General features: G+C 46.3%; 1 protein-coding gene across 5 annotated transcripts; it reads left to right on the forward strand.

Annotated features, from left to right (window-relative positions):
• The first annotated feature begins 808 nt into the window (after positions 1–808).
• On the forward strand, positions 809–24,011 carry EXD2 (exonuclease 3'-5' domain containing 2). Of its 5 annotated transcripts, none has more exons than XM_048854238.2 (9): positions 809–923; positions 2,346–2,741; positions 4,569–4,825; positions 6,744–6,870; positions 8,263–8,588; positions 10,797–10,903; positions 11,150–11,285; positions 20,668–21,024; positions 21,619–24,011. In XM_048854238.2, exons 2-9 carry the CDS (start codon positions 2,403–2,405, stop codon positions 21,833–21,835), a joined length of 1,866 nt encoding a protein of 621 aa, XP_048710195.2. In that variant the 5' UTR covers positions 809–923; positions 2,346–2,402; the 3' UTR covers positions 21,836–24,011. The 5 variants fall into 5 exon arrangements, with proteins under 5 accessions (XP_048710195.2, XP_048710196.2, XP_074985750.1 ...); XM_048854239.2 differs by having other exon boundaries at positions 809–919; XM_048854240.2 differs by lacking the exon at positions 809–923 and adding an exon at positions 1,137–1,260.
• The last annotated feature ends 801 nt before the right edge of the window (positions 24,012–24,812 follow it).

A 24,812-nucleotide genomic window follows, 5' to 3' on the forward strand; every position in this document is an offset into this window, starting at 1 on the left:
CCCACAGCAATCTATCCTCCAAGGAATCATTATGTTTCCCACCCATTCAGTTCTTCTTGTGGTTCTGCAAATACTTCAGGATTGTTAGATACCTTTTTACTGATATAACTGAATCTACACTAGTGCCAATATAGCTACCGCTGCTCATTGGAGGTGGTTTAATTATGCTTTAATAATTATGTCGATGGCATAGAGCGGCTCCTGGAGTGATCTTACAGCGGTACAGCTGTGTGGCTCTAAGCTCACTAGTGTAGACATGGCCCTAGCCAGCCCTACATATAGAACTGGAGGGTATTTCAGGCAAAGTTACTGTGGAGACCAAGGATTTATGCATTTCACCTAATAATCTAAATTTAGCTTCCACAACCTGGACTTCTCTCTTTAACACCCTACAGAGCTGGTACCGACATCCCCATGACCATAGGCTGCTTTCCAGCATAGACAGCAAGTGTGAAAAATCAGGACAGGGGGTGGGGGTAATAGATGCCTACATAAGAAAAAGCCCCAAATATCTGGACTTTCCCCATAAAATCGAGACATCTGGTCACCCTACTCCAACATATACTAGAAAGTTTATCTAGGTGTCTTATGACGTGCACGGAGCTTTGCACCACTGACTTAACCACAGAACAGGTATTAACCCCAGAGCCTCTCGGGCAGATGGACTCAATGCAGTCCGGGCACAGCCAGAGAGCGCGTGCCGTACAAGATGGCAGCGCCCACAAGCCCAGAGGGACGCCGGGCTGCACGGGAGGCTCCGCCCACTAGGAACAGGAGACCGGAAGTGTCCGTTAAAGGGGGCGCTCTGGGCGTGTGCCCGCCGGAAGTGTCCGTCGGTGCAGCCGGGTGTGGGGGCTGCAGCGGGGCAGGTTCCTGCTGCCGGAGAGAAGCCGGCGTTCCGCTGAGGGCCCAGGCGCAGGCAGGTGGGGGGCAGGGAGGTGGCTGCGGATCCCCGCGCGCGGTTCTCTGTGCGGGGCGGGCGTCGCTGCGGGAACACGGTGCTGCTGCTTCCCTGCCGCGCCCGGCTGCCGATGGCCCCTCCTCGAGTGCCCAGCCCCGGGCACCCCACCGCTGCGGACCCCAAATGTGGCCCCGCCCCAGGAATTTCCCCCCCGGGGGGGGGTGTCTTCCCGCGTCCCGCCAGGTGTGCGCGGTGGCGTCGCGCTGCCAAGGGCAGAGTTTACAAGGGGGTGTTTCCCCCTCGAGCTTGTGGAGTCCAGAGCAGCCTGCGGGGTGTCTCGTGTTGGCCCCTCCTTGCTGGTGCGTTCAGCTCTTCCCCGGAACTGGGATGTGTGGGGGTGACCCAGCGGATGGGTGGTGGGTATGGTGCTTCCTGGCACCTCCCACGTGGTTCGGCTTGCAGGATCGGGGCCACCACAGGCCTCAGTCCTGCAAACAGACACGTGTAACCATGCAGGACGTGAGTCCTTCCAGTGAAGTCCGTGGTACTTTCATCTGCAGGTATTCACGTGCTTGAAACTGTTTGCAGGACTGGAGTATTAGAACCCCATCCTGCAGATGAGTGGCTTTCCAGGTTTAGCTTTGCACAGTCAGAGACATAGGACTGGAAGGGACCTCTTGTGTCATTGAGTTCAGCCCCTGCCATTGCAGGCGGCATCATCATATGGTCCTATTCATCAAACTTCATCTGAAAATTAAGTTGTTTACACTGGAGGACATTGAAGAAGTGAGTGGGGCTACACATGGGTGCATGGATCATCTTGTACTATCAGGGCCTGGGTGCATGGATCATCTTGTACTATCAGGGCCTATATTACTTAGGACAGGTTTACTGTTAAAATGCTGCATCGGTGCAGCTGCACCACAGTAGCGCTTAAGTGAAGACGTTCCTATGCTGATGGGAGAGCTGCTTCTGTTGGTCTAGTTAATCCACCTCTGCCACAGGTTGTAGCTGTGTTGACAGGAGAAGCTCTCCTGCCAACATGGCACTGTCTACACTGGAGATTAGGTTGTATGACTACATGGCTGAGGGATGTGGATTTTTTGGGAAATACTAGTTTTTGGTACAAATTTCTGTTCTTAGTTACACTGATGTAAATGAGTGGATTTATTCTAGATTTACACTGGTGTAACCAAGACCTGAATTTAGACTCATTAGCTTTTAACACACTACTGCTCCAGAGTGTGTCATTTGCTTTGATCCCTGATTTATTCCTGAATAGAATTCAGTACATTTTAAAAATTGCATTTTGCTTTATGATCCTGATCTGTACTTAGATCTTTGTCTGAATAGTGGCAGTTTGATTTTCTTAATTTTATATTAAAATTTTTGAATAAATTCTTTAATATCTATCCTTTATCTGTCCCTCTTTTTTTCTTTGCAGTCTATAAGAAAATTCTGCAATGCTATTTTGAGTGAGTGAAGCAGAGGAGAATGAAAAATGCTCAGACAAACAGCAATGACAGTTACTGTGGCAACCCTGTTGAGCGTTGCAGTAGGGGGTCTCGTTTTGTGGAAAGTAAGCCAGCGTCGGAAAGAAAGGGTCCGTGGTGGTGGTAAACAAGGTGGAGCTCTGAGAAGGTCAGGCAATGAGGAACTGACGGAAGTGGAGGAGAAGGAGTTGCATTCATATGTCGGTTCTCCCACCATTTCCTGGGTAGAGGAGATCCTTGGTGCAAAAATAGTGATAGTTTCAGAGGCAGAGGAGTGGGATCAAGTGGAACCATTACTGAAGAAGGAGCTGCAGAGGTGGCCAGTGCTTGGGATTGACTGTGAGTGGGTAAGTGTTTGATCAAGGAAAATCTGTCCTCCAGCCTCCTAGGGCAAAGGCAGAGAATTGATGAGGCTTTGAAGATTTCTTGCGCCAACACCATTTCTGGTTTTAGTAGTTAGAATGGACGCACCAGAAATGACTCTTGAAATTGCCTGTGCAGTTACCACCAGGGAATGCAATAAGGGTCTATTGATTTTGATTTTAGTAAAAACTTAAATTACCTGAGCATGGATTTGAAGTATATTGAGATCATCATTCGTTAAAATTTTGGAATAACTCTTAACATATTCCATTGGTGGAATTATAACTGCTTTTGATTGGCTAGATGCTATATATTCGTACAATGTTTCTTTCAAGATAACTTACTAGAAGTGTATTAATTCAGCCTTATTTTTAAGGCGTTTACATATTTTAAAAATTATAACTAAAAATAAACTAAAAGAGGAGAAATCACAGCTATTTATAAATGTATATGTAAAATATTGGACCTAACAGAAGATGAAATTCCCAGAAGAGGGCCAGCACAAGACCTATTTAAGTGGTCAAAACTGGCTTTCAGTGGGATTTAAGTGATGTCTAGACCTTGGGCTGGCCCTCTTCTGAAGGGTGAATTTCACCTACACTACATACATTACCTTAGGCCTGGTCTACACTAGGGGTGATCGATCTAAGTTAAGCAACTTCAGCTACATGATTAACATAGCTGAAGTCAACGTACTTAGATCTACTTACCACGGTGTCTTCACTGCGGTGAGTTGACTGCTGCCGCTCCCCCGTTGACTCCGTGTGCGCCTCTCATGGCAGTGGAGTACAGGAGTTGACGGAAGAGCACTCGGGTCGATTTATCACGTCTAGACTAGACACGATAAATCGACCCCTGCTGGATCAATCGCTGCCCGCCGATCCGGTGGATAGTATAGACATACCCTAGGCTAAAGGGGAAAAAAAGGACTGAATGGTGAAATCCGTTAGGCTGTGAAATAGTCACCCAAGGAAAATGGGGGAAGCCACATTGCTTGTCTCTCTTAAAATTAGACTTGACAATGCACTACAGAATATACTGTGTGCAACAATGCTACAGTGGACTGGGGTTCTCAGGACAAATTATTTGGTGGCCTCAGAGCGTGGCCACCAACTCTTGCTAGTGGTCGTTCTCACACTTTTCTCTAAAATACTTAATTAGCTTTAGGAAAAACAAACAAATATACAGGTCCAAATCATTGTAATTTTATTTATTACTAGCTAGTAAGTCTTTTGTGAAGAGTGATACTAACAAGCATACAAGTATCACTTTTCACAGCAGACTTACTCGGCAAGCCTGGGGATGAATTAAGCCCTGGATGGGGGTCAGGGGAGGCAGTGGGCAGGCTGAGTCTGAAGTCCGGAGGATGGGGCCTGCCACCACGTAGCTGGAGCCCCAGGCGGAGCCTGGAGCCCTGTGGCCTGAGCCTCACCACCCCAGGAAGGTGGGGAACTCACTGGCTGCCTGCTCCTCCAGCATTGTGCCCCAGGTGTCTCCAGAGGTGGGCAGGGCCCAACCCCTCCTGGTAGCCCCAGCAGCCAACACCAAGTCAGTGCATCCAGGAGCACCACGGAGTAGGAGAGGCCAGTACTTTGAGCCCCCTTTCCCCCCCAACCACAGCCCAGGATGCTGTGGCTGCAAGAAAAGGCCCTGGTGGCTGCATGCGGCCATAGTGGCCGCATTTGAGAAATGCTGGACTAGATCACTTAATATGTCTTTTCCATCTGTAATGCCTAGGATTCTGTTGTGGTTTGTTCTGTGCCCATATACTAATACTCTAACGCCAGTGCTGTTTGGTTCTTTGGTTTTAGGTGTCAGTGGAAGGAAAGGCCAGTCCTGTATCCCTCTTACAGATGGCCTCTTCCAGTGGCTTTTGCATTCTTGTTCGATTGCCCAGGTTGGTTAGCAGTGGACAGACTGTCCCAAAGTCTTTACTGGACATCTTGGCAGATAGCACTATATTAAAAGTTGGCGTTGGATGTTGGGAAGATTCTTGCAAGCTACTTCAGAACTATGGCCTTGCAGTCAAAGGGAGCATAGATCTCCGGTACCTAGCCATGAGACAGAGGTGCGTATCCATAAACAACAGCAGTGTATTTAGAGTGTACAATTTTAATTGGAAATCTTAAAAAATGGATTTGGTTCTGATGAAGGATGCCACATTGGTAGTCCTGGATTTGTCCTCATAACAGTTATGGCCTGGGTAGCAGCAATGCAAGCCTCCTCTTCCCCCCCGGCCCTTGTAGTATGCCTCAAACTATGACCCATGCAGACCACTGTTCTGGGGACAAGGGGATAGGGTCTCCATGGCCCGTTCAATCCTTGTGCTCTGTGCTGAGGCTGTGAGTATGGAAGCCAAGTAGTGCCAATTGTGGTGGGGGCTTTTGTAACAAGGGCATCTATTAAGAACTCAACTAATACTTCCAAGCAGTGTGTATATATATTGTAACTTCTACCCAGTGGCTCACAATTTCAAACTAAACTAGTATTGAATTGTAAGAGAATCTTGATAATTAAGACAAAGACCTAAAAGAGGCAGAAAGGGAAACGCACCTTGTCTCCGTATACAGTAGGCTGTTTTTTTCTCTCCATCTTCTAGGGTGTACAACTCATTTTGTCCTCTCTGAAATGTTCTTGCAGACACACTCTGAGTTCTTATCGGCTCTCACACCATGGAAAACACTGGTTATATGATAACCAGGTGAGCAGCCTTCTCAGACTGGCTCCATATCTAACAGCCAGGATTTGAAACGTTGCCTGTCACCATTTACACCGTGAACATAAACACGGCAACTTAACTGTTCATTTATCTGCATGGTGACCAGTGAAAGGAAAGTTAAATTTCAAATATTGGAGACCCTATCTTCCTTCCTCCCACCTAAATATTTGGATTTGGCCTACATTGCTCCTGGGAGGAGGAGGGGAGGGCAGACTGACATGCATACTGGATAGTGCTCAGTGATCAAGGAGGACCCACAAACAAATTCTAGCTATGCAAACTGGATGTGTCCATTGGCCTCCTTGCAGGTTGCCAATATAGCCTGTCCTAGGTGTCATTAATTTGGCTTATCAGAGGTCCAAACTCAGTGGTCTATAATAATCTGTGTGTGGCAGGGTGCTTCCTATGTAACTGGGTACCTGCACACGCTGTCCTCAGATACAGGTTAAAGAAACAATCAGCAGATGAGTGGAAAGAGATGATTATCAGACTTCTTGAGAAATGTACACAATGATCAGCTTTTAATTTCCTCCTTTAATAATTCTGTTTCCAGTGAAACATTAAAGATACAATAATATTTTCTGATATTGCTTTCATGTTAAAGAAATAAAGTTATAACCTTTTGCCTAGAAACACTCTTCAATTGCAATATTTTACAGGCCTTTGGTGTGTAGGTCTATTGGTCTTGTGCCACTTCTTTAGCAACCATGAGTATCGGACAACATGGAATCCTTGAGTCTTTCATTGGACAGTTTAAATGTGTATCTTCTGATTCTTCTCCTCTAAAGCGATGACTGGATCTCTCATTTCCCACCAAAATGTAGCCCATTCATGGCCATTTGATCTGGTGGCATTTCAATTCCATACAGCAAACTTGCCCATCACTGTAGGATATCTCTCGTTTTCATTCAGAGGCAGACAGCTGATGGAAAGATCCCCACTCTTTCTCTCAAAAAGAATTCTTCTTAGATTCTGTAATGATCTAGTGTCTGTATTATGTGAAACAGCTTCAAGCGGGAATCGGTAACATTCATGCTTGAGATCTTCTGTTCCAAAACCAACCAGTGACCTAAAGAGGAAAGAACTATGCTAGCCAGTAAAGCTTACAGATGAGCAGGTGTCCTGTTCCTATAGTATAGTACATACATCATCTAATCACACACTTCAGTAGTTCCTCTTGTTCAAATAGATCTGGGGTGGATGCGAACATTTTTCAATTTGATTGGTGCTTGTATCCATTTATTTGCTTTTGTTTGTTAAACTGAAGGAAGGATCTGCTCTGTAATGGACTCAGCCTCAAATCTCTAGCTGAGAAAGTCCTGAACTGCCCACTCGACAAGTCTCTTCGCTTGCGCTGCAGCAACTGGGAGGCAGAAGAGCTGACTCAAGACCAGGTGTGTCTTCTGATTGTAGTTATTCTAAAGGGCAGGATTTGGCGTCAAGATCTGGGGTCTGTTCCAGCTCTGCCACAGGCTCAGTGTTTGACTGGTGCAGATGCTTCATCTCTCCCTACCTCAGTTTCCCTCTCTTTAAATGGGGATTCTTTCCTGTTTTGGGGTGGGGTGGAGGCATTCAAGGCTTAAACTTTGGAAAGCTGTTTGACATATTTGGATGTAAGGGGATTGAAGTGCCAAGTATTATTTCTGTTCATAGGCAAGCACCAGGGAACTGGTGATTGCTGATCTGCGAGGGTTTTTTGAGTGATCTGTAGCTGATTTGGGGATTGAGCCTTGAAGGTGCTGAGCATGTTTATCCTGGTCCAGCAAAGTACTTGAGCACCTGCTTAACTGCAAGCACATGACTAGTTGCATAGACTTGAATGGAACCACTCATGCTTAACGTTAAGCAGATGCTCTAGGACTTTGCTTGACAAGAGCTTGTGTGCTCAGCCCCTTGAGGATTGGCCGCATAATGAGCAGATTATCATTGAGCTTTTTGAGAGTAGGGAGGTAACCATATAAAGGATTGTCTGCCTTTGAAGTCAGTCTGTCTGTGCCATCATTTTGAATGGTGTACAATGGACAGGATTACGGTGAGCATATGTAAATATTGTCTTTTGAGCTCTGCATGTCCTTCAGTCGTCTTAAATTGACTTTGTATCTACAGTTTTCAGAGTAACAGCCGTGTTAGTTAGTTAGTTAGTTAGGAAATGGCCCACCTTGATTATCATACACATTGTGAAGAGAGTTGTCACTTTGGATGGGCTATTACCAGCAGGAGAGTGAGTTTGTGGGGGGGGGGGGGGGGCGGAGGGTGAGAAAACCTGGATTTGTGCTGGAAATGGCCCAACTTGATGATCACTTTAGATAAGCTATTACCAGCAGGACAGTGGGGTGGGAGGAGGTATTGTTTCATGATCTCTGTATGTATATAATGTCTGCTGCAGTTTCCACGGTATGCATCCGATGAAGTGAGCTGTAGCTCACGAAAGCTCATGCTCAAATAAATTGGTTAGTCTCCAAGGTGCCACAAGTACTCCTTTTCTTTTTGTATCTACAGTATAATACCTTCTGGCTCCCTCTAGGGGTCAACTGGCTACATAGCAGATTACTGGAAGGGCTTTGGATTGCATAATGAAGAGGAGGGTCTGTGGTTCTAGGTAGGGAGCACTAGAGGCTCCCAGACAGGAACTTACGCTGAAGTGAGGAAGTCAAATAAATGCTGCTCCCTCTTTACCTAGAAACGATGTTTCACATTTGCTGTGTTGGGGGATCTTGTCTCAGGTCCTCACAAGGCGTTAGCCCTCCTTCTGCACAGTAACACAGAGCTCTGGCTCTTTTCCCCAGGTCACTTATGCTGCCAAGGATGCCCAGGTCTCAGTGGCTCTGTTTCTCCATCTGCTGGGATTTTTCTTCATCCCTGCTACAAGTGGAGGTGAAAATGCTGCTGTTGTTTGGGAAAAAGTACTGGGCAAGTGCCAGGGCTTGACGGATGTCCCATTCAGAGGAAGAAGCAGCAGCAGTCTAGGAGATGATGGAAATGGAGAGGCGGACGCCCAGCAGAAACCAAGGAATCGGAAGTCTGCAACTAATGGCCAGTCCCCAGTACATCAACAAGTGAAGGATCCCCGCAAACAGAAGCGAAAACCTCTGGGTGTAGGATATTCTGCAAGGTAATTGCATGAGCCTTTTTTACTATATGCACCTTAACTAAGTTTGCGAGGACAGGATTTTGATTGATTCTTCCAGCCCTGCTCATTATGGGTATGCACATTCACTACTGCTGGTGTCCAATAGCTAACCCTGAGAGTTAAATGTAGGATATAAGTGATACATTTACCAAAGGATAAAAGAAAGCTCAAGATCATTCTGATGCTTTAGAGATCCTAACCCACTGAGCGCACCTCAGAGCAATATGACATTTGTCATTCTGCTTTCTAAAATAGGGATATAATCAGGTATAATTTGACTGCCTCAGAGCTCAAGAAGGAAAATCTCTGGCCTGCGCCTAAGCAGAGCATTTCACAGTTGGCTAGGCAGGATGGATAATGTTAGACCGAGGGGGTCGTTTTCTTCTCAAGCACCAGCTTAACTATTGCTGGTGGCAGAATATAAGACTTCAACCAATGGTCTGATCTGATCAGGTAAATCCTAAATTCTTATGTAACAATGGAATCTGACTGTCTGAAACTTCAGTTATTTTATTTACAATGCTTTTTAAATTAAAACAAGTTAGATAAACCTCCTTAATCTGAATCCAGGAAGGGGAGATGCAGAATTCATATGCCTGTTTTTAAATTTAATTCGATTATATCCGAGATATTTATATAAACAAACATCAGGAATTAAACAACTTCAGTCATAGCTAAATGAAAAAGAAAAATAAATATTTCAACGTTTAACTTTCTCTGTTAAAATTCTTAGGTTAGCTGTGGGGGAGATAATTTAATGGAGCCAGAAAAACTGATTTGTTAGTATTCTTTAACAATTAAAATAGAAATAACAGTGTTCTGTTATTACTTGTAATTTTCTCTGGTCACTTCATATTTTCAGCAAACATTTTGAGCCAACATCAAACAGTCCAAGAAGGGCTCAGCCCCCTAGGAAAAACAAAATAGCTGGTATAACAGAATTCTGAGCTACATCCAGGCTGATGTATGTATGTATTTATTTATTTTTTAAATCAAGAAGCTCCCTCATTAGAGACACTTAAAACTAGTCAAGACAAAGTGCTGGAGAACATATTGTAGGGAATAATCCTTCCCTGGTCTCTAGGGTTAGATTAGATGTGATTCAAAAGGTTTTTTCCATTGCTGATTTCTAGGAGAATGTTTGTTTTAATTTGAAATTGTATTTTTAATCCCTAAATCACTCAGATGACACCTTTGATGGAGCTATTACACCTGCTTCTCCATTTATTTTCTGTATCCTCTATCTTGGCTGGCCAGGCTAAACAATGTCACCTTTACCACAAAAAATTCCCACCAGTGCTTACTACCAGTTTACCTAAACTGCTGATAGGAGCCTTAGAACAGACAAATCCCAGCATCTTCACTTGTTTGTTTTTATCACCACACACTGGTGGAAATATTTTTGTCAAATTCCCTACTGTAGAGACAGTATGAATTACTGAATAATTTAAATTTGTGCAAGAGTTCTTGGCCTAATGCCTCTTGTGGTAGCAGTTCAACTCAGGGAATTCTTACAGCTGTGATCACACTGGTGCTGGTGAATGGAGTAAGGATTGTAGGGGAAGGAGCACTTTGCACTAAACAGTAGCTGTCCATCCCTGCTCCTGACAATTATCTAGCTTTGTTGCCACAGTTCTGCTCAGGGCCTCCTGGCTGGAAGATGCAGCACATCTTCCTCCTCAGGCATTTAGTTTTGTTAAAGGGGTGCTGTCAAAGTAAAGATGTCATTTTGGAGAAAAAAAAATTCCTTCCCTGTATTGCTGAAAACACCAGAGAGCATCCAAACCAGATTTTAAACAAATAGGTTACTTTTCACCATTGAGAGTTGCTCACGTTTAATTCTGAAATGTAAGCCTGTTGTCAATGATAGCTTCAACAGAGGGTTCAAAGTTCCCAGCTTCATGGGTATTGGCTACTGATCTGGGAAACGGATCCTTCACAGTCAGTAGTTGTAGCCAGAACAGTCAGTCACTAAGGATGTTGCTGCCCTCGGAGACAGCCTGTTCTGCCAGTATGGTACCTGACCCATAAGTACATGTTGCTGAGGGCTAGAAGTGTGTGTACTCCTGGGGGCAGTCGTCTGACTTAAAGGATGCCAGGTGTATGCAGCATGAAATATGTAGATACATAGAGCTCAGTTTCTGGGGTCCTGTTTATTATAATTGTCATGATGTTCACCCCGTTTCACAGAAAATCTCCCCTGTATGATAACTGCTTCCTGCATGCACCAGATGGACAGCCTCTGTGTACTTGTGATCGCAAAAAGGCCCAGTGGTACCTGGACAAGGGCATTGGAGGTACGTATGCCAGTCCTCATATTAGTCTGTGTCTAGGAAAGAGATCTTTTCTTTGCCATGATAGTGTTGGGTGAGAAATGATACTTTTGAGAAGGGGCCCAGGTCTGAACAGAGATCCAATTATTGGAGATGTTGGGGGAAGGAATAAACAGGATGTGTCCCTTGACTTTGTTCATAATTCATTTAGCTTTTCACCTGCACTTCTGCAACTGTTAAAGGCCTCCCTCTCTGCGTCCACCTTTCCAGAGTTGGTGAGCACAGATCCATTTGTTGTGAAGCTGCAGTTCGAGCCCTCAGGACGTCCTGAGTCCCAAGTCGATTACTATCTGACAGTCAAGGAGAACTTGTGTGTGGTGTGTGGCAAGAGAGAGTCCTACATCCGGTGAGTTTTTACACAGTGCAGGGAAGAAAAATACATCTGGTAGAGTAAGACCCAGACCCTGATCAAGTTCAGTCTCTACCATAAGGAACTTTGTGTTATTTACCAGTGGGAGGTAAACTGGGACACAGTCATGCTTGTGTAGAATTCAGTGTATATATCTCGGGTAGGCTGTAGCCATTCAAGGACCACATGATCATATGTAAGGGCTATGTTTTAGTCACAGGTATTTTTAGTGAAAGTCATGGACAGATCAGTAAACAAAAATTCACGGCCTGTGGACCTGTCCATGACTTGTACTATATACCCCTAACTAAAACTGTGGGTGCTCCAAGGTGTGTGTGTGAGAGAGAAAGAGAGAGGGCAGGCCGTGGCTGCTCCTCGGGGCTGGGGGGGAGAGAAGGAGGAGGCGGGCTGGCAGGCTTCCCTACCCGGGAGCTCTGCGCAGCTCCCCGGAACCAGCCAGCATGTCCCTGCAGCTCCTAGGGTGAGGGAAAGCCAGGGGGGCTCCGTGCGCTGCCCCCACCACAAGTGCTGGCTCCGCAGCTTCCATTGGCTGGGAACGTGCAGGCAGGGGCAGCACGTGGAGCCCCCTGGTCTCTTCACCTAGGAGGTGCAGAGACATGCCAGCTACTTCTGGGGAGCCCCCCCAAGGTAGTATCGCCCTGCTTCCTAACCCCCTGCCCTGAGCCCCCTCTCACACCCAAACTACTGATGCTGCTGAGGTGGGAGGGAATGGGGGCATGGTGGCCCGAGGCTGCCCCAGCAGTGGCTGGTGCGGCTGGCCCAGGAGCTGCTCGAGCTGCACGGGAAGGCCCGGAATGAGCCACATTGGCCTCTGCAGAAGTCACGGAATCCATGTCAGACTCAGAGCCTTAATCGTGTGTCTCTGGACAAGTTTGACATGGGAGAGAAGTTGGCACTCCTTGCAGTAGAGAGCAGTTGTGTTTACTCTCACTAGAGAACAAGCTGTGTTCAAACAGAGTGCAGACTGCAGTCCAGCCTGTACAGGCTAGTGGTACACATACCTCCCCAGTTTAACTCTTTTTTTTTTTTTTTTTTTTTTTTTTTCTTTCAATGAAAGAGAATAACAAACCCTCTGTGATGTTTTGGGAACAACCAAGACCAGTAAGGGGTTCTGTCACTGCCTGCCCTTTAACTTTAGAGGTCTTTGTGCTGAGCAGCTGTGGTTCAGATCCCTGACACCAGTAGCCAGCCCACAAGTGTATGCTCTCACCAGTCTAGTTACTCCTTGGGGTGTGACACCAACAGCCCTTCCAGTTCCAAGTCTCCCCAAATCTGTACTTCCCGAGTTCTTAACTATCAGATACTCTGACTTTTCGGTTTGTCACCTGAGAAGGTGTAAAACCAGCCACGTGGATACCAGCTACTTTGACATGCACGTTCCCCACAGCTTGCATGCCAGAGACCTGCTTGGGGTAAAAATAAACAAAAGGTTTATTTAATAGCAAAACCACAGATTCGAAGATAAGAATAAAGGAAAGCAAACCTATACAGGTTACACAGCAAATAAACACAACCTCAGGCTTTTACATTTCTATATTAGATAAAATCTCTTTTATAATACAAATTACCTGTTGCCATAAGACAGTTTCTCAGCATACCCACTACCTAGAGGTGGGATCCAGCATTCATGGAGAGTGTCTTGCCACAAGACTGTCCCTCAAGGTCTGGATAAAAAGCTGAGTCCCAAGCCTGTTCTTAAAGGCTTTTTCCTTTCTTTTTTTTTCCCTCTGTCTGTGGTGACTCATGTTTATTCAGAGTGGGGAAATTCCCTCTTGACTTGATAACCCGGATGTCTCAATGTCTTTCTGTTAACTCTAATGGCCCATCATTGTCTTTCCTGGGCTGGACAATGCATCAGTACTTGAAGCCAATTTCATGTAAACTTCTGGTTTTGGCGGTGCCCCTCCTTGCTTCACTGCTTAGCCCCCGCTGGGAGGTGTAGTTGAAGCTGTTGCATGGATTATTAACACAGTTTTCTATAGTCACAAATACATAGCTCCATAACCACAGTCTGTACACACATCTCGTAATGACCATCGAGTTCAGAACATTACAAGCTTTCATAAAAGACCTTATTCGTTATTCTTTTATAGTACAATAATACAGTATGCAATCATTTGATTTAATTGATCATTTTGGGGACTTAAACTATCTGTTTTCCCGGTCGGTGTCCGGACCCTGACTGTCACACTGTATTTAATCCTGTTGTTGGCATTTAAATGGCCCAGGTGAGCTGTGACAACTACATATCCTTAAAGCTAATTGGTGCGGAGGGGAGTGAGTTCCACTCTGCTCCCAGCTAAACAATAGCAGCTGTAAAGTGACCTGCAAGGCTACATGAACTGATCAGCAACGTGGTCGCTTTATAGTTTGACAGCTGTGCCTTTATAGCAGAAAAAGACAGATGTTTATTTTGAAAGCCAATATAAATGAAAGCTTCCAATTTTTGAAAAATTCATCCAGATGCATCAGAAACTGGAGAGAATCTGAAACCCTTTGTGTGATCATTGGGCTGTCTGACTGCAGATTTCTTCTGGGTAAAGGGTGTTTTCTTCATCGATTTTTCTGGGAAAGGATGTTGGAATGTTTTTACGGAGGCCTGTACAATCTTGTTGCAAACTTTCCCAGTGGCTTTCCTTGTCCCTTGCAGCCCCTTGAGCCTAGGCCAAGCAGGGCAGACGTGCAGTTCTTTTCATCCCTTCAGATGTCATATGAGAGCTCAGGGCTTCATCAGCTTGATGAAAATCTCCATATGTCTACTAAGGGTATGTCTACACTACGAAATTAGGTCGAATTTATAGAATTCGGTTTTTTAGAAAGCGTTTTTATACAGTCAATTGTGTGTGTGTCCCCACACAAATGCTCTAAGTGCATTTAGTCGGCGGAGTGCGTCCACAGTACTGAGGCAATGGTTGACTTCCGGAGCGTTGCACTGTGGGTAGCTATCCCGCAGTCTCCACCGCCCATTTGAATTCTGGGTTGAAATCCCAATGCCTGATGGGGCAAAAACATTGTCGCGGGTGGTTCTGGGTACATATTGTCAGGCCCCCCCTTCCTTCCTTCCTTCCCTCCCTCCCTCTGTGAAAGCAACGGCAGACAATCGTTTTGCGCCTTTTTTTCCTGGGTTACCCGTGCAGACGCCATACCATGGCAAGCATGGAGCCCACTTAGCTCATGGTCATCGTATGTCTCCTGGGTGCTGGCATTCGCGGTACTGCATTGCTACATAGTAGCAGCTCATTGCCTTTTGGGAGCAGATGGTGCAGTATGACTGGTAGCTGTCATCGTCGTACTCCTGGGTGCTCTTTTAGCCAACCTCAGTGAGGTTGGTCAGGGGTGCCTGGGCAGACATTGGAGTGACTCAGCCAGGTCATTTCCCTTTTTAGGTTTTCGTCTCATGGAGAGTCAGTCCTGCCGGCAGTCGTACTGCCCTGTCTTCTGGTGAGCAGCCAGGAGACAACGATGGCCAGCAGTCATACCGCACCATCTGCTGCCAGCCTAAGATGTATAAAGATAGATGAAGTGGATCAAAACAAGAAATAGACCAGAGTTGTTTTGTATTCATTTTCTCCTCCCTTCCTCCCTCCCTCTGTGAAATCAACGGCCTGCTAAACCCACGGTTTTGAGCTCTTTCCTTGAGGGGGCCATTCTGTTTCTTCTTGATGCAAAGCCACCCCCTTTGTTGATTTTAATTCCCTGTAAGCCATATTGTCAGTCGCCCCTCCCTCCGTCAGAGCAACGGCAGACAATCGTTTCGCGCCTTTTTTCAGTGCAGACGCCATAGCACTGGGAACATGGAGACCGCTCACATCACCGTGGCAATTATGAGCACTATAAACACCGCACACATTTTCCAGCAGGATATACAGAACCATAACCTGCAAGAAAAGCAAAACCAGGAGAGGAGGAGGCAACTGCAGCACAGTGACAAGAGTGAAGAGGACATGGACACAGACTTCTCTCAAAGCACGGGCCCCTGCAATGTGCACATCATGGTGTCAGTTGGGCAGGTTCATGGTGTGGAATGCCGATTCTGGGCCCGGGAAACAAGCACAGACTGGTGGGACTGCATAGTGTTACAGGTCTGGGATGATTCCCAGTGGCTGCGAAACTTTTGCATGCATAAAGGCACTTTCATGGAACTTTGACTTGCTTTCCCCGCCCTGAAGCGCAAGAATACCAAGATAAGAGCAGCCTTCACAGTTGAGAAGCGAGTGGCGATAGCCCTGTGGAAGCTTGCAACGCCAGACAGCTACCGGTCCGTTGGGAATCAATTTGGAGTGGGCAAATCTACTGTGGGGGCTGCTGTGATGCAAGTAGCCAACGCAATCAAAGATCTGCTGATATCAAGGGTAGTGACCCTGGGAAATGTGCAGGTCATAGTGGATGGCTTTGCTGCAATGGGATTCCCTAACTGTGGTGGGGCCATAGACGGAACCCATATCCCTATCTTGGCACCGGAGCACCAAGCCGGCAAGTACATAAACCGCAAGGGGTACTTTTCAATAGTGCTGCAAGCTCTGGTGGATCACAAAGGACGTTTCAGCAACATCAATGTGGGATGACGCATCTTCAGGAACTCTGGTTTGTTTCAACAACTGCAGCAAGGGACTTGCTTTCCAGACCAGAAAATAACCGTTGGGGATGTTGAAATGCCTATAGTTATCCTTGGGGACCCAGCCTACCCCTTAATGCCATGACTCATGAAACCATACACAGGCAGCCTGGACAGTAGTAAGGAGCTGCTCAACTATAGGCTGAGCAAGTGCAGAATGGTGGTAGAATGTTCATTTGGGCGTTTAAAAGCATGCTGGCACAGTTTACTGAGTCATTTAGACCTCAGCGAAACCAATGTTCCCATTGTTGTTACTGCTTGCTGTGTGCTCCACAATATCTGTGAGAGTAAGGGGGAGACGTTTATGGCGGGGTGGGAGGTTGAGGCAAATCGCCTGGCCGCTGATTACGCACAGCCAGACATCAGGGCCGTTAGAGTACAGGAGGGCGCGGTGCGCATCAGGGAAGCTTTGAAAACCAGTTTCAGGACTGGCCAGGCTACGGTGTGACAGTTCTGTTTGTTTCTCCTTGATGGAACACCACCCCTACCCCCACCCCCCTGGTCCAGTCTGCTTTCCTGTAAGCTAAGCACCCTCCCCTCCCCTTCCCCCTTTGATCACCACTTGCAGAGGCAATAAAGTCATTGTTGCTTCACATTCATGCATTCTTTATTTATTCATCACACGAATAGGGGGATAACTGCCAAGGTAGCCCAGGAGGGGTGGTGGAGGAGGGAAGAACAAGGCCACACAGCACTTTAAAACTTATTGAATGCCAGCCTTCTGTTGCTTGAGCAATCTTCTGGGGTGGAGTGGCTGGGTGGCCAGAGCCCCCCCCCCACCACCTTCTTGGGCGTCTGGGTGAGGAGGCTATGGAACCTGGGGAGGAGGGCGGTTGGTTACACTGGGGCTGTAGCAGCGGTCTGTGGTCCTGCTGCATTTCCTAAGCTCAGCCATATGATGGAGCATATCAGTTTGATCCTCCAGCAGCCTGAGCATTGACTCCTGCCTTCTTTCAGCAAGCTGATGCCACCTACCATTTTCAGCCCGCCACCTCTCCTCGCGGTCATATTGTGCTTTCCTGCACTCTGAGATTGTCTGCCTCCATGTATTTTGCTGTGCTCTGTCAGTGTGGGAAGACAGCATGAGGTCAGAGAACATTTCGTTGCAAGTGTGTGTTTTTGCCTTCTAATCTTGGCAAGCTTCTGGGAAGGAGAAACATATGCAGCTGGTGGAGGGGAAAAAAAAAGGGAGAGTGGTAGTTAAAAAGACACATTTTATAGAACAATGGGTAGACTCTTTCACGGTAAACCTTGCTGTTACCATTACATAGCACATGTGCTTTCATTACAAGGTCGCATTTTGCCTCTTATTGAGGATATGCTGGTTTGGTGTGAGAGATCATTCACGCAGGGCCGGGCAACAGAATTTGGCTTGCAGGCAGCCATAATAAGCCAGTCTTTTGGCTTCTTTAACCTTCATAACATGTGGGAATGTTTTCAAACAGCAGCGCCCTCATTTCCCATACGAAATAGCTGTTGGGTTGGCCATTTTAAAATGGGTTGGCAATTTAAAAGGAGGGGCTGCGGTTTCCAGGTTAACGTGCAGCAGAAACCCAACTAACTGCCCCCCCACACACCCTCCCAATTCTCTGGGATGATGGCTTCACCCCTCCCCCCACCAGGTTGCTAACAGCGGGGAAGATTTCTGTTCAGCCGCAGGCAAACAGCCCAGCAGGAGCGGGCACCTCTGAATGTCTGCTTACTAAAAGCACCCTATTTCAACCAGGTGATCATGAATGATTTCACTCTCCTGAGGGTAACACAAAGAGATAAAGAATGGATGTTGTTTGAATGCCAGCAAACACCGGGACCATACGCTACAGTGCTTTGTTCTGCAATGATTCCCAACTATGTGCTACTGGCCTGCCATGGTGAAGTGTCCTACCATGGAGGACGGGATAAGGCTGCCCTCCCCAGAAACCTTTTGCAAAGGCTTTGGGAGTATATCCAGGAGAACTTTATGGAGATGTCCCTGGAGGATTTCTGCTCCATCCCCAGACACGTTAACAGACTTTTCCAGTAGCTGTACTGGCCGCAAATGCCAGGGCAAATTAATCATTAAACACGCTTGCTTTTAAACCATGTATAATATCTACAAAGGTACACTCACCAGAAGTCCCTTCTCCACCTTCAGGGTCCAGGAGCCCGCCTTGGGTGGATTCGGGGGGTACTGGTTCCAGGTCCAGGGTGATAAACAGATCCTGGCTGTTGGGAAACCGGTTTCTCTGCTTCCTTGCTGTGAGCTATCTACAACATCATCATCTTCCTGGCCCCCAAATGCCGCTTCTGTGTTGCCTCCCACTCCTTGGACGGAGTCAAAGCACAGGGTTGGGGTAGTGGTGGCTGCACCCCCTAGAATGGCACGCAGCTCATCATAGAAGTGGCATGTCTGGGGCTCTGAACTGGAGCGGCCGTTTGCCTCTCTGGTTTTTTGGTAGGTTTGTCTGAGCTCCTTAATTTTCACACGGCACTGCTGCACGTCCCCGTTATAGCTTCTGTCCTTCATGCCATTGGAGATTTTTTTCAAATATTTTGGCATTTTGTGTTTTTGAACGGAGTTCTGATAGCACGGATTCGTCTCCCCACACAGCGATCAGATCCTGTACCTCCCATTCGGTCTATGCTGGAGCTCTTTGGTGATTCTGGGACTGCATGGTCACCTGTGCTGATGGGCTCTGCAATGTCACCTGTGCAGGTGAGCTTGCCATGCTGGCCAAACAGGAAATGAGATTCAAAAGTTCGCGGGCCTTTTCCTGTCTACCTGGCCAGTGCATCTGAGTTGAGAGCGCTGTCCAGAGCGGTCACAACTGAGCACTCTGGGATAGCTCCCGGAGGCCAATACCATTGAATTGTGTCCACACTACCCCAAATTCGACCAGGCAAGGCCAATTTCAGCGCTAATCCCCTCGTCAGGAGTGGAGTAAAGAAATCGATTTTTAAGAGCCCTTTAAGTCGACAAAAATGGCTTCATCGTGTGGACGGGTGCAGGGTTAAATCGAGAGAACCCCGCTAAATTCGACCTCAACTCCTAGTGTAGACCAGGCCTAAGGCAGTGTCTACGCTGCCACTTTCAGTGCTAAAACTTTGTGTTCAGGGGTGTGAAAAAACACACCCCTGAGTAAAAAAAAGTTTTTTGGGGAGTACATCCAGGAGAACTTTATGGAGATGTCCCTGGAGGATTTCTGTAGCACCAGTATGGACAGTGCTTTATCACCGGGAGCTGCACTCCCGGCACTAAAGCTACCGACCCTCATTCGAGGCAGTTATTTTTTAGCACCGGGAGAGCTCTCCCAGAGCGATAAAGCGTGACTACGCTGCCTATGTCACAGAGCTGCCGCGGCCATGTAGACGTCCCCTAAGTGTGCTCAGTAGTGATTTTGCAGTTGCTCATAACTTTATACAATTTGTTTCCACCCCTGAAGCCCTCATTGAGGGTAACATGCCACAGATGAAGGTTTTGATTAGACATTTTTGTGATACTAAAATGACCAGTATGGCCATTCTTATGTTCCTATGAACGTACTCATTTTTGTCTTTAACTATGAACCAGCTCTGAAAAATACCTCTACAATGGCACTGTGGGGTCATTTTGGGTTGTGGGGTGGGTTGTGATTAATTTTCATTGATTTTTATATGAAGAAAATAAACAGAAAGATAATTGACTTATAGCTTGTATATGTTTCAATATACTGCATTCTTTATGGGATTGCCCGTAGAATTCTGCAATCTTATTACTCGTCAAATCTGCAAGACATCGACCTAACACGTTAGGGTGGGGGTTAGAAAAGTAAAATAGGAGAAGACATGTAACCAGGAAAGGGAGGGAAGACAGGGACTAGGAAAGGGAGCATTTAGGTGGAATGGAAGTTTGGCTTTCTTTGAATAGTCTCAATGTTTTTTATCCAAATGTAGCTAAAAGCAGCGCCCAAATTTCTTTGAATTCTTACGAAGGGTTTCCTGTTGATTCTCTCAGTAGCTTCTAGAGAGAACTTACCTAGGTTACAAAGGAGTTTTTTCTAATTGCCCTCCCTGCAAGACTCATACTGAGATCTGAAGGTCCAGCTGAGCTGCTACTTACTGTTCATTGTCACGAGTAATAAAGATTCTGTAGGCCATATTTTGCAGTTAGTTACAACTGTGCAATTCTTTTGTGCCCTCTGGGGATGCACAGTGTAGCTGAGAGTAGAATTTGGTTCTGCATTTGGAATTGGGCCCAGTCCTGCAAGCACTGAGGCATCTGCCTTACTTCACACACGAGTAGTCCCTTTGAGGTTAATGGGACTACTCCTATGAGTATCGGTACATATATGCATATGTACATGCAGGATTGGGGCTTTTGTTAGGAATTCTTTTGATGCACTGGCCAGGACAGAATCTAGTGATGTCTCTGCAGGGCTAACAGAAGTGGAAAGCAAAAATACATTTCTGTCACTAAGGTCATCAGATTAGCCATAGAGTACACACAGAGAACTGATCCAATGCTATCTTCACAGGCGCTTTTCTGACTTTTTTAAAAAAAATAACTTTAAAAGAGTGGATTTGCCCCCCAACTCAAAAATAACCAAGATTATCCTCAGTCTTTACAAAAGAACAATACACTCCTGGGCTATGACCAAAGGTGGAAAGCTCCAGCTTCTGGGATGGTTCCTTTTCAATATCAGTCTTCCATCAGACAGGTAAGTAGTAGCTGATGGCAGCAGCCGTCTGAAATCTTAGTTAAGACTGTTGCTATTTCCTTCCCAGGAAGAACATTGTACCTCACGAGTACAGGAGACACTTTCCCATCCAGATGAAGGACCACAACTCCCATGACGTACTGCTGCTTTGCACTTCCTGCCATGCCATTTCCAATTACTACGACAATCATCTCAAGCAGCAGCTGGCCGAGGAGTTCAGTGCCCCCATTGGCTGTGAGGAAGGGGTACGCCTGCTAGAGGACCCCCTGCGAAGGCAGGTCCGGTCAGGGGCCAGGGCTTTGCTGAATGCAGACAGCCTGCCTGACACCAGGAGGGAGGAGCTGTTGCAAGGAATCAAGGACTTCTTTAACACAGAGACCGTTACATCAGAGATGCTCCAGGAAGCAGCAGGCCTGGAAACCAGGTATTACAAGAGCCCAGTGACTAGGTTTAACGTTTCAGCCATCTGTATGTGTATAGTTATGTATTTAGACTTGAGTTACAGATAAAGACTCCTATCCAGGGCCCTAGGTGTCCTGATACATAAATAGTACAGCAGCAACAAAAATCCCAGCAGCATTGGTAGAGCTAGTAATCGGCCTACTTTTTTTCCCGAGCTCCTTTAAAAACACCTCCTGTTGTTTTAATCTCCTAAAACCAGGGCCAGAGTTTAACAAACTGGGTCTTTACACAGTGCGTTACAAACACAGTGCTGCAGAGCTCCGTGCAGGCACAGGGAACCCCAGCACCGATACACTTGTGAGATTGGGGCTGTAGATTACAATGTGTTTCCTGCAGTGAGATGCTTACAGTCTCTCACTCAGGTTATTACTCTGCTAAGGGTGTGGGGAGTAGTCGGGTGGACAACTCTGTTGGCTCAGCCTGCCTAATTGAGCTTTGTGTTTGTCAAGTGCTCTGGGTGCGATGGCGCCCAGCAAATCACGGCAGTGGGAGCTTTGGGAGGCCGAGAGTCCCATACTGGGCTTGCGTGAAACCAACCCCCCTTGTGTCTTGGCAGGATTTGGAATGAGCACTATGTGCCGCATGGGCTGAAGGTGGTGCAGAGCTTCGCCAAAGGGGGGCTGCGCTCGCTCATGGAGCTGGAGGGGCGCTGGCGGCAGCACTTCCTGGACACCATGCAACCGAAGCACCTCCCAAGGCGGTGGTCGGTCAACCACAATCATGGGAAGCTGATTCGAAAATATGGGGAGGACCTTCGGATCCAGCTGTCGTGAGAGCGACTCCAGACAGCGACTGGAAGGACTGTTTGACTCTCATCTCCCCGTTGGAACCGCAAGCTCCTGGGTGCGGGATGGCCCACGGAGACTCCCATTGTCAGCAGTGGCTCTGCTGGGACTCGACAACCCTACCAATGGTTAAATCACGTGACTTCAATGTTAAAAGGTGGTTGGGAATTTTTAACCATAGTCTGAATAGAGCTGCTTTGTTCCTCACCCTCTTGTTCTACAGAGAGGGGGCCCTCGTGTATGCAGACATGAGCCCCTCCTTTTTTATTAGACTGTTTGTTTCAATCCACAGGGGGTGTGCTAAGGAGACTTCTCCTCTGCTCAAAGTGACCATTCAAAAATTGGCACTTTCCTAACTGTTCTGATCCCTCTGCCATCTTTGGTGAGTGATGAACAGAGCAGATTCAGCCATAGAGGTTATAGCAGCGTGAATTTGTGATGACCAGCCATCCCTTGAGAGGTGTGTTGCATCCAGTTTGTCCCCCTAATCATCGTGGATGGCTTCTTCACATGGGATATGAACCTTTGTGTTGTTTCCAAGTTCTAGTGTGGACCGATTCCCCCTCATCCCACGGCTGCACCTCAAACTAATTCACAATTCCAGCCCCACCCTTTACTTTTGGTGCAGGCCAGCTGCACCCGGGTTAGCTTTTCTTGGAAGAAACCTTCTGTCAAGGTTTCTTCCCCACTCTGAACTCTAGGGTACAAATGTGGGGACCTGCATGAAAGACCCCTTAAGCTTATTTCTACCAGCTTAGGTTAAAACTTCCCCAAAGCACAAAGTCTTTGTCCTTGGATTAGGTAAAATGCTGCCACCACCAAGTGTTTTAGACAAAGAACAGGGAAAAGACCACTTGGAGTTCCTATTTCCCCAGAATATCCTCCCAAACCCTTACACCCCCTTTCCTGGGGAGGCTTGAGAATAAACAAGATGAGCACAAACCCCTTGGATTTTTAAGACCCAAAAAACCCAATCTGATTCTTAAAATCAGAACTTTATTAGAAGAACAAAGAAAAGATAAGAGAATCTTACAGGCAGTCAGATTCAAAACATAGAGAATCCCTCCAAGCAAAACCTTAAGTTACAAAAAGACACACAAACAGGAATATACATTTCCTCCAGCACAGTGAATTTACAAGCCAAAACAAAGAAAATCTAACGCATTTTCTAGCTAGATTTCTTACTAACTTCACAGGAGTTGAAGGGCTTGCATCCTTGATCTGTTCCCGGCAAAGATTTCACACAGACAGACAAAAACCTTTTTTCCCCCCCTCCAGCTTTGAAAGTATCTTGTCCCCTCATTGGTCATTTTGGGTCAGGTGCCAGCGAGGTTACCTTAGCTTCTTAGCCCTTTACAGGTGAAAGGATTTTGCCTCTGGCCAGGAGGAATTTTTTAGCACTGTATACAGAAAGGTGCTTACCCTTCCCTTTATATTTATGATACCTTCCCTAAAGAGACATTCCTGTTTCATGGAGGGGGTCCCAATGTGAAGAAACAGCACTTTTGTCTCATTGAGAACTGTGTCAGAATTGCAGACAGGTCTCTCAGCCTTCTGATGGCTGCTGCTGCATCTTGAGGAAAAGTGACATCATTTGTGATTCAGTCAGTTTGGGAGCACGAACAGTCAGAAATCTATTTAAAAACAAAACAAAACACCTTTCAGACGCACAATGTGTGTCTATAAAAATGTTACTTCCCAATACAATCTTCCTGTGTGGATACTCTGATGAATAGCTTTTGGCAAGCACCCTTTCACATCACTCTGAAATGGGGTCATCTGTCTTACAGAGGATGTGGCGGGAAGAAAAGGCTTTTTCAGAGAAGTAGTATTTTCTAGGCATCTGTGCACATAATTGGAAGCCAGGAGCCCTAGAGTGCTAATCCGGACTCAGACGCTAACTTGCTGGATGGCTTTGAACAAGTCACCTAACATCTGTGCCTCAGTTTCCCCATCTGTAAAATGGGGCTAATAATACTTACCTACCTCACAGGGATGTTGAGGCTTAATTCATTAATGTTTGTAAAATGCTTTGAAAATGTAAGCCATTAGGTGAGGATTAATTATTACTGTTGATTTTTAAATGTTCAGCATTCATGTTTCTGCCTGGTGCTAGATTTTAGTTGTATTTAACTTCTTTTAAATAAAAAACCCTTTTTCTTAACTGTTCTGACTCCTCTGCTATCTTTGGTGAGAGATGAACAGGGCAGATTCTGCCAGAGAGAGGTTATGTCAGCATGAGTGTGTGATGACCATGTGTCAAGGTTCCTTCCCCACTCTGAACTCTAGGGTACAGATGTGGGGACCTGCATGAAAACCTTCTAAGCTTACTTTTACCAGCTTAGGTTAAAACTTGCCCAAGGTACAAACTATTTTACCTTTGCCCTTGGACTCTTGCTGCCACCACCAAATGTCTAACCGGGTTTATTTTATTAGGAAAGAGCCCGTGTGGAAACATCTTCCCCCACCCCCCCCCAAAATCCTCCCAACCCTTCTAACCCACTTCCTGGGGAAGGCTTGACAAAAATCCTCACCAATTTGCATAGGTGACCGCAGACCCAAACCCTTGGATCTTAAGAACAAGGAAAAAGCAATCAGTTTCTTAAAAGAAAAATTTTAATAGAAGTAAAAAGATTCACCTCTGTAAAATCAGGAGGGTAAATACCTTACAGGGTAATTAGATTCAAAACATAGAGAAACCCTCTAGGCAAAACTTTAAGTTACAAAAAGACACAGGAATATCCATTCCTTTCAGCACAGCTTATTTTCTCAGCCATTTAAAGAAATCATAATCTAACGCATATGTAGCTAGATTACTTACTAAGTTCTAAGATTCCATTCCTGTTCTGTTCCCAGCAAAAGCATCACACAGACACAGATCCTTTGTTTTTCTCCCTCTTCCCAGCTTTGAAAGTGTCTTGTCTCCTCATTGATCATTTTGGTCAGGTGCCAGTGAGGTTATCCT

This window comes from Caretta caretta, chromosome 6 (genome assembly GCF_965140235.1).
Source record: "Caretta caretta isolate rCarCar2 chromosome 6, rCarCar1.hap1, whole genome shotgun sequence".
In the NCBI taxonomy this organism is placed as follows: Eukaryota; Metazoa; Chordata; order Testudines; family Cheloniidae; genus Caretta; species Caretta caretta.

Bases quoted from the DNA above. Each gene is read 5' to 3' on its own strand.
- EXD2 (XM_048854238.2), top strand. From the start codon at position 2,403: ATGCTCAGACAAACAGCAATGACAGTTACTGTGGCAACCCTGTTGAGC. The intron at 8,589-10,796 runs GTAATTGCATGA...CCCGTTTCACAG, and splicing joins GGTGTAGGATATTCTGCAAG to AAAATCTCCCCTGTATGATA. The intron at 11,286-20,667 runs GTGAGTTTTTAC...TTTCCTTCCCAG, and splicing joins AAGAGAGAGTCCTACATCCG to GAAGAACATTGTACCTCACG.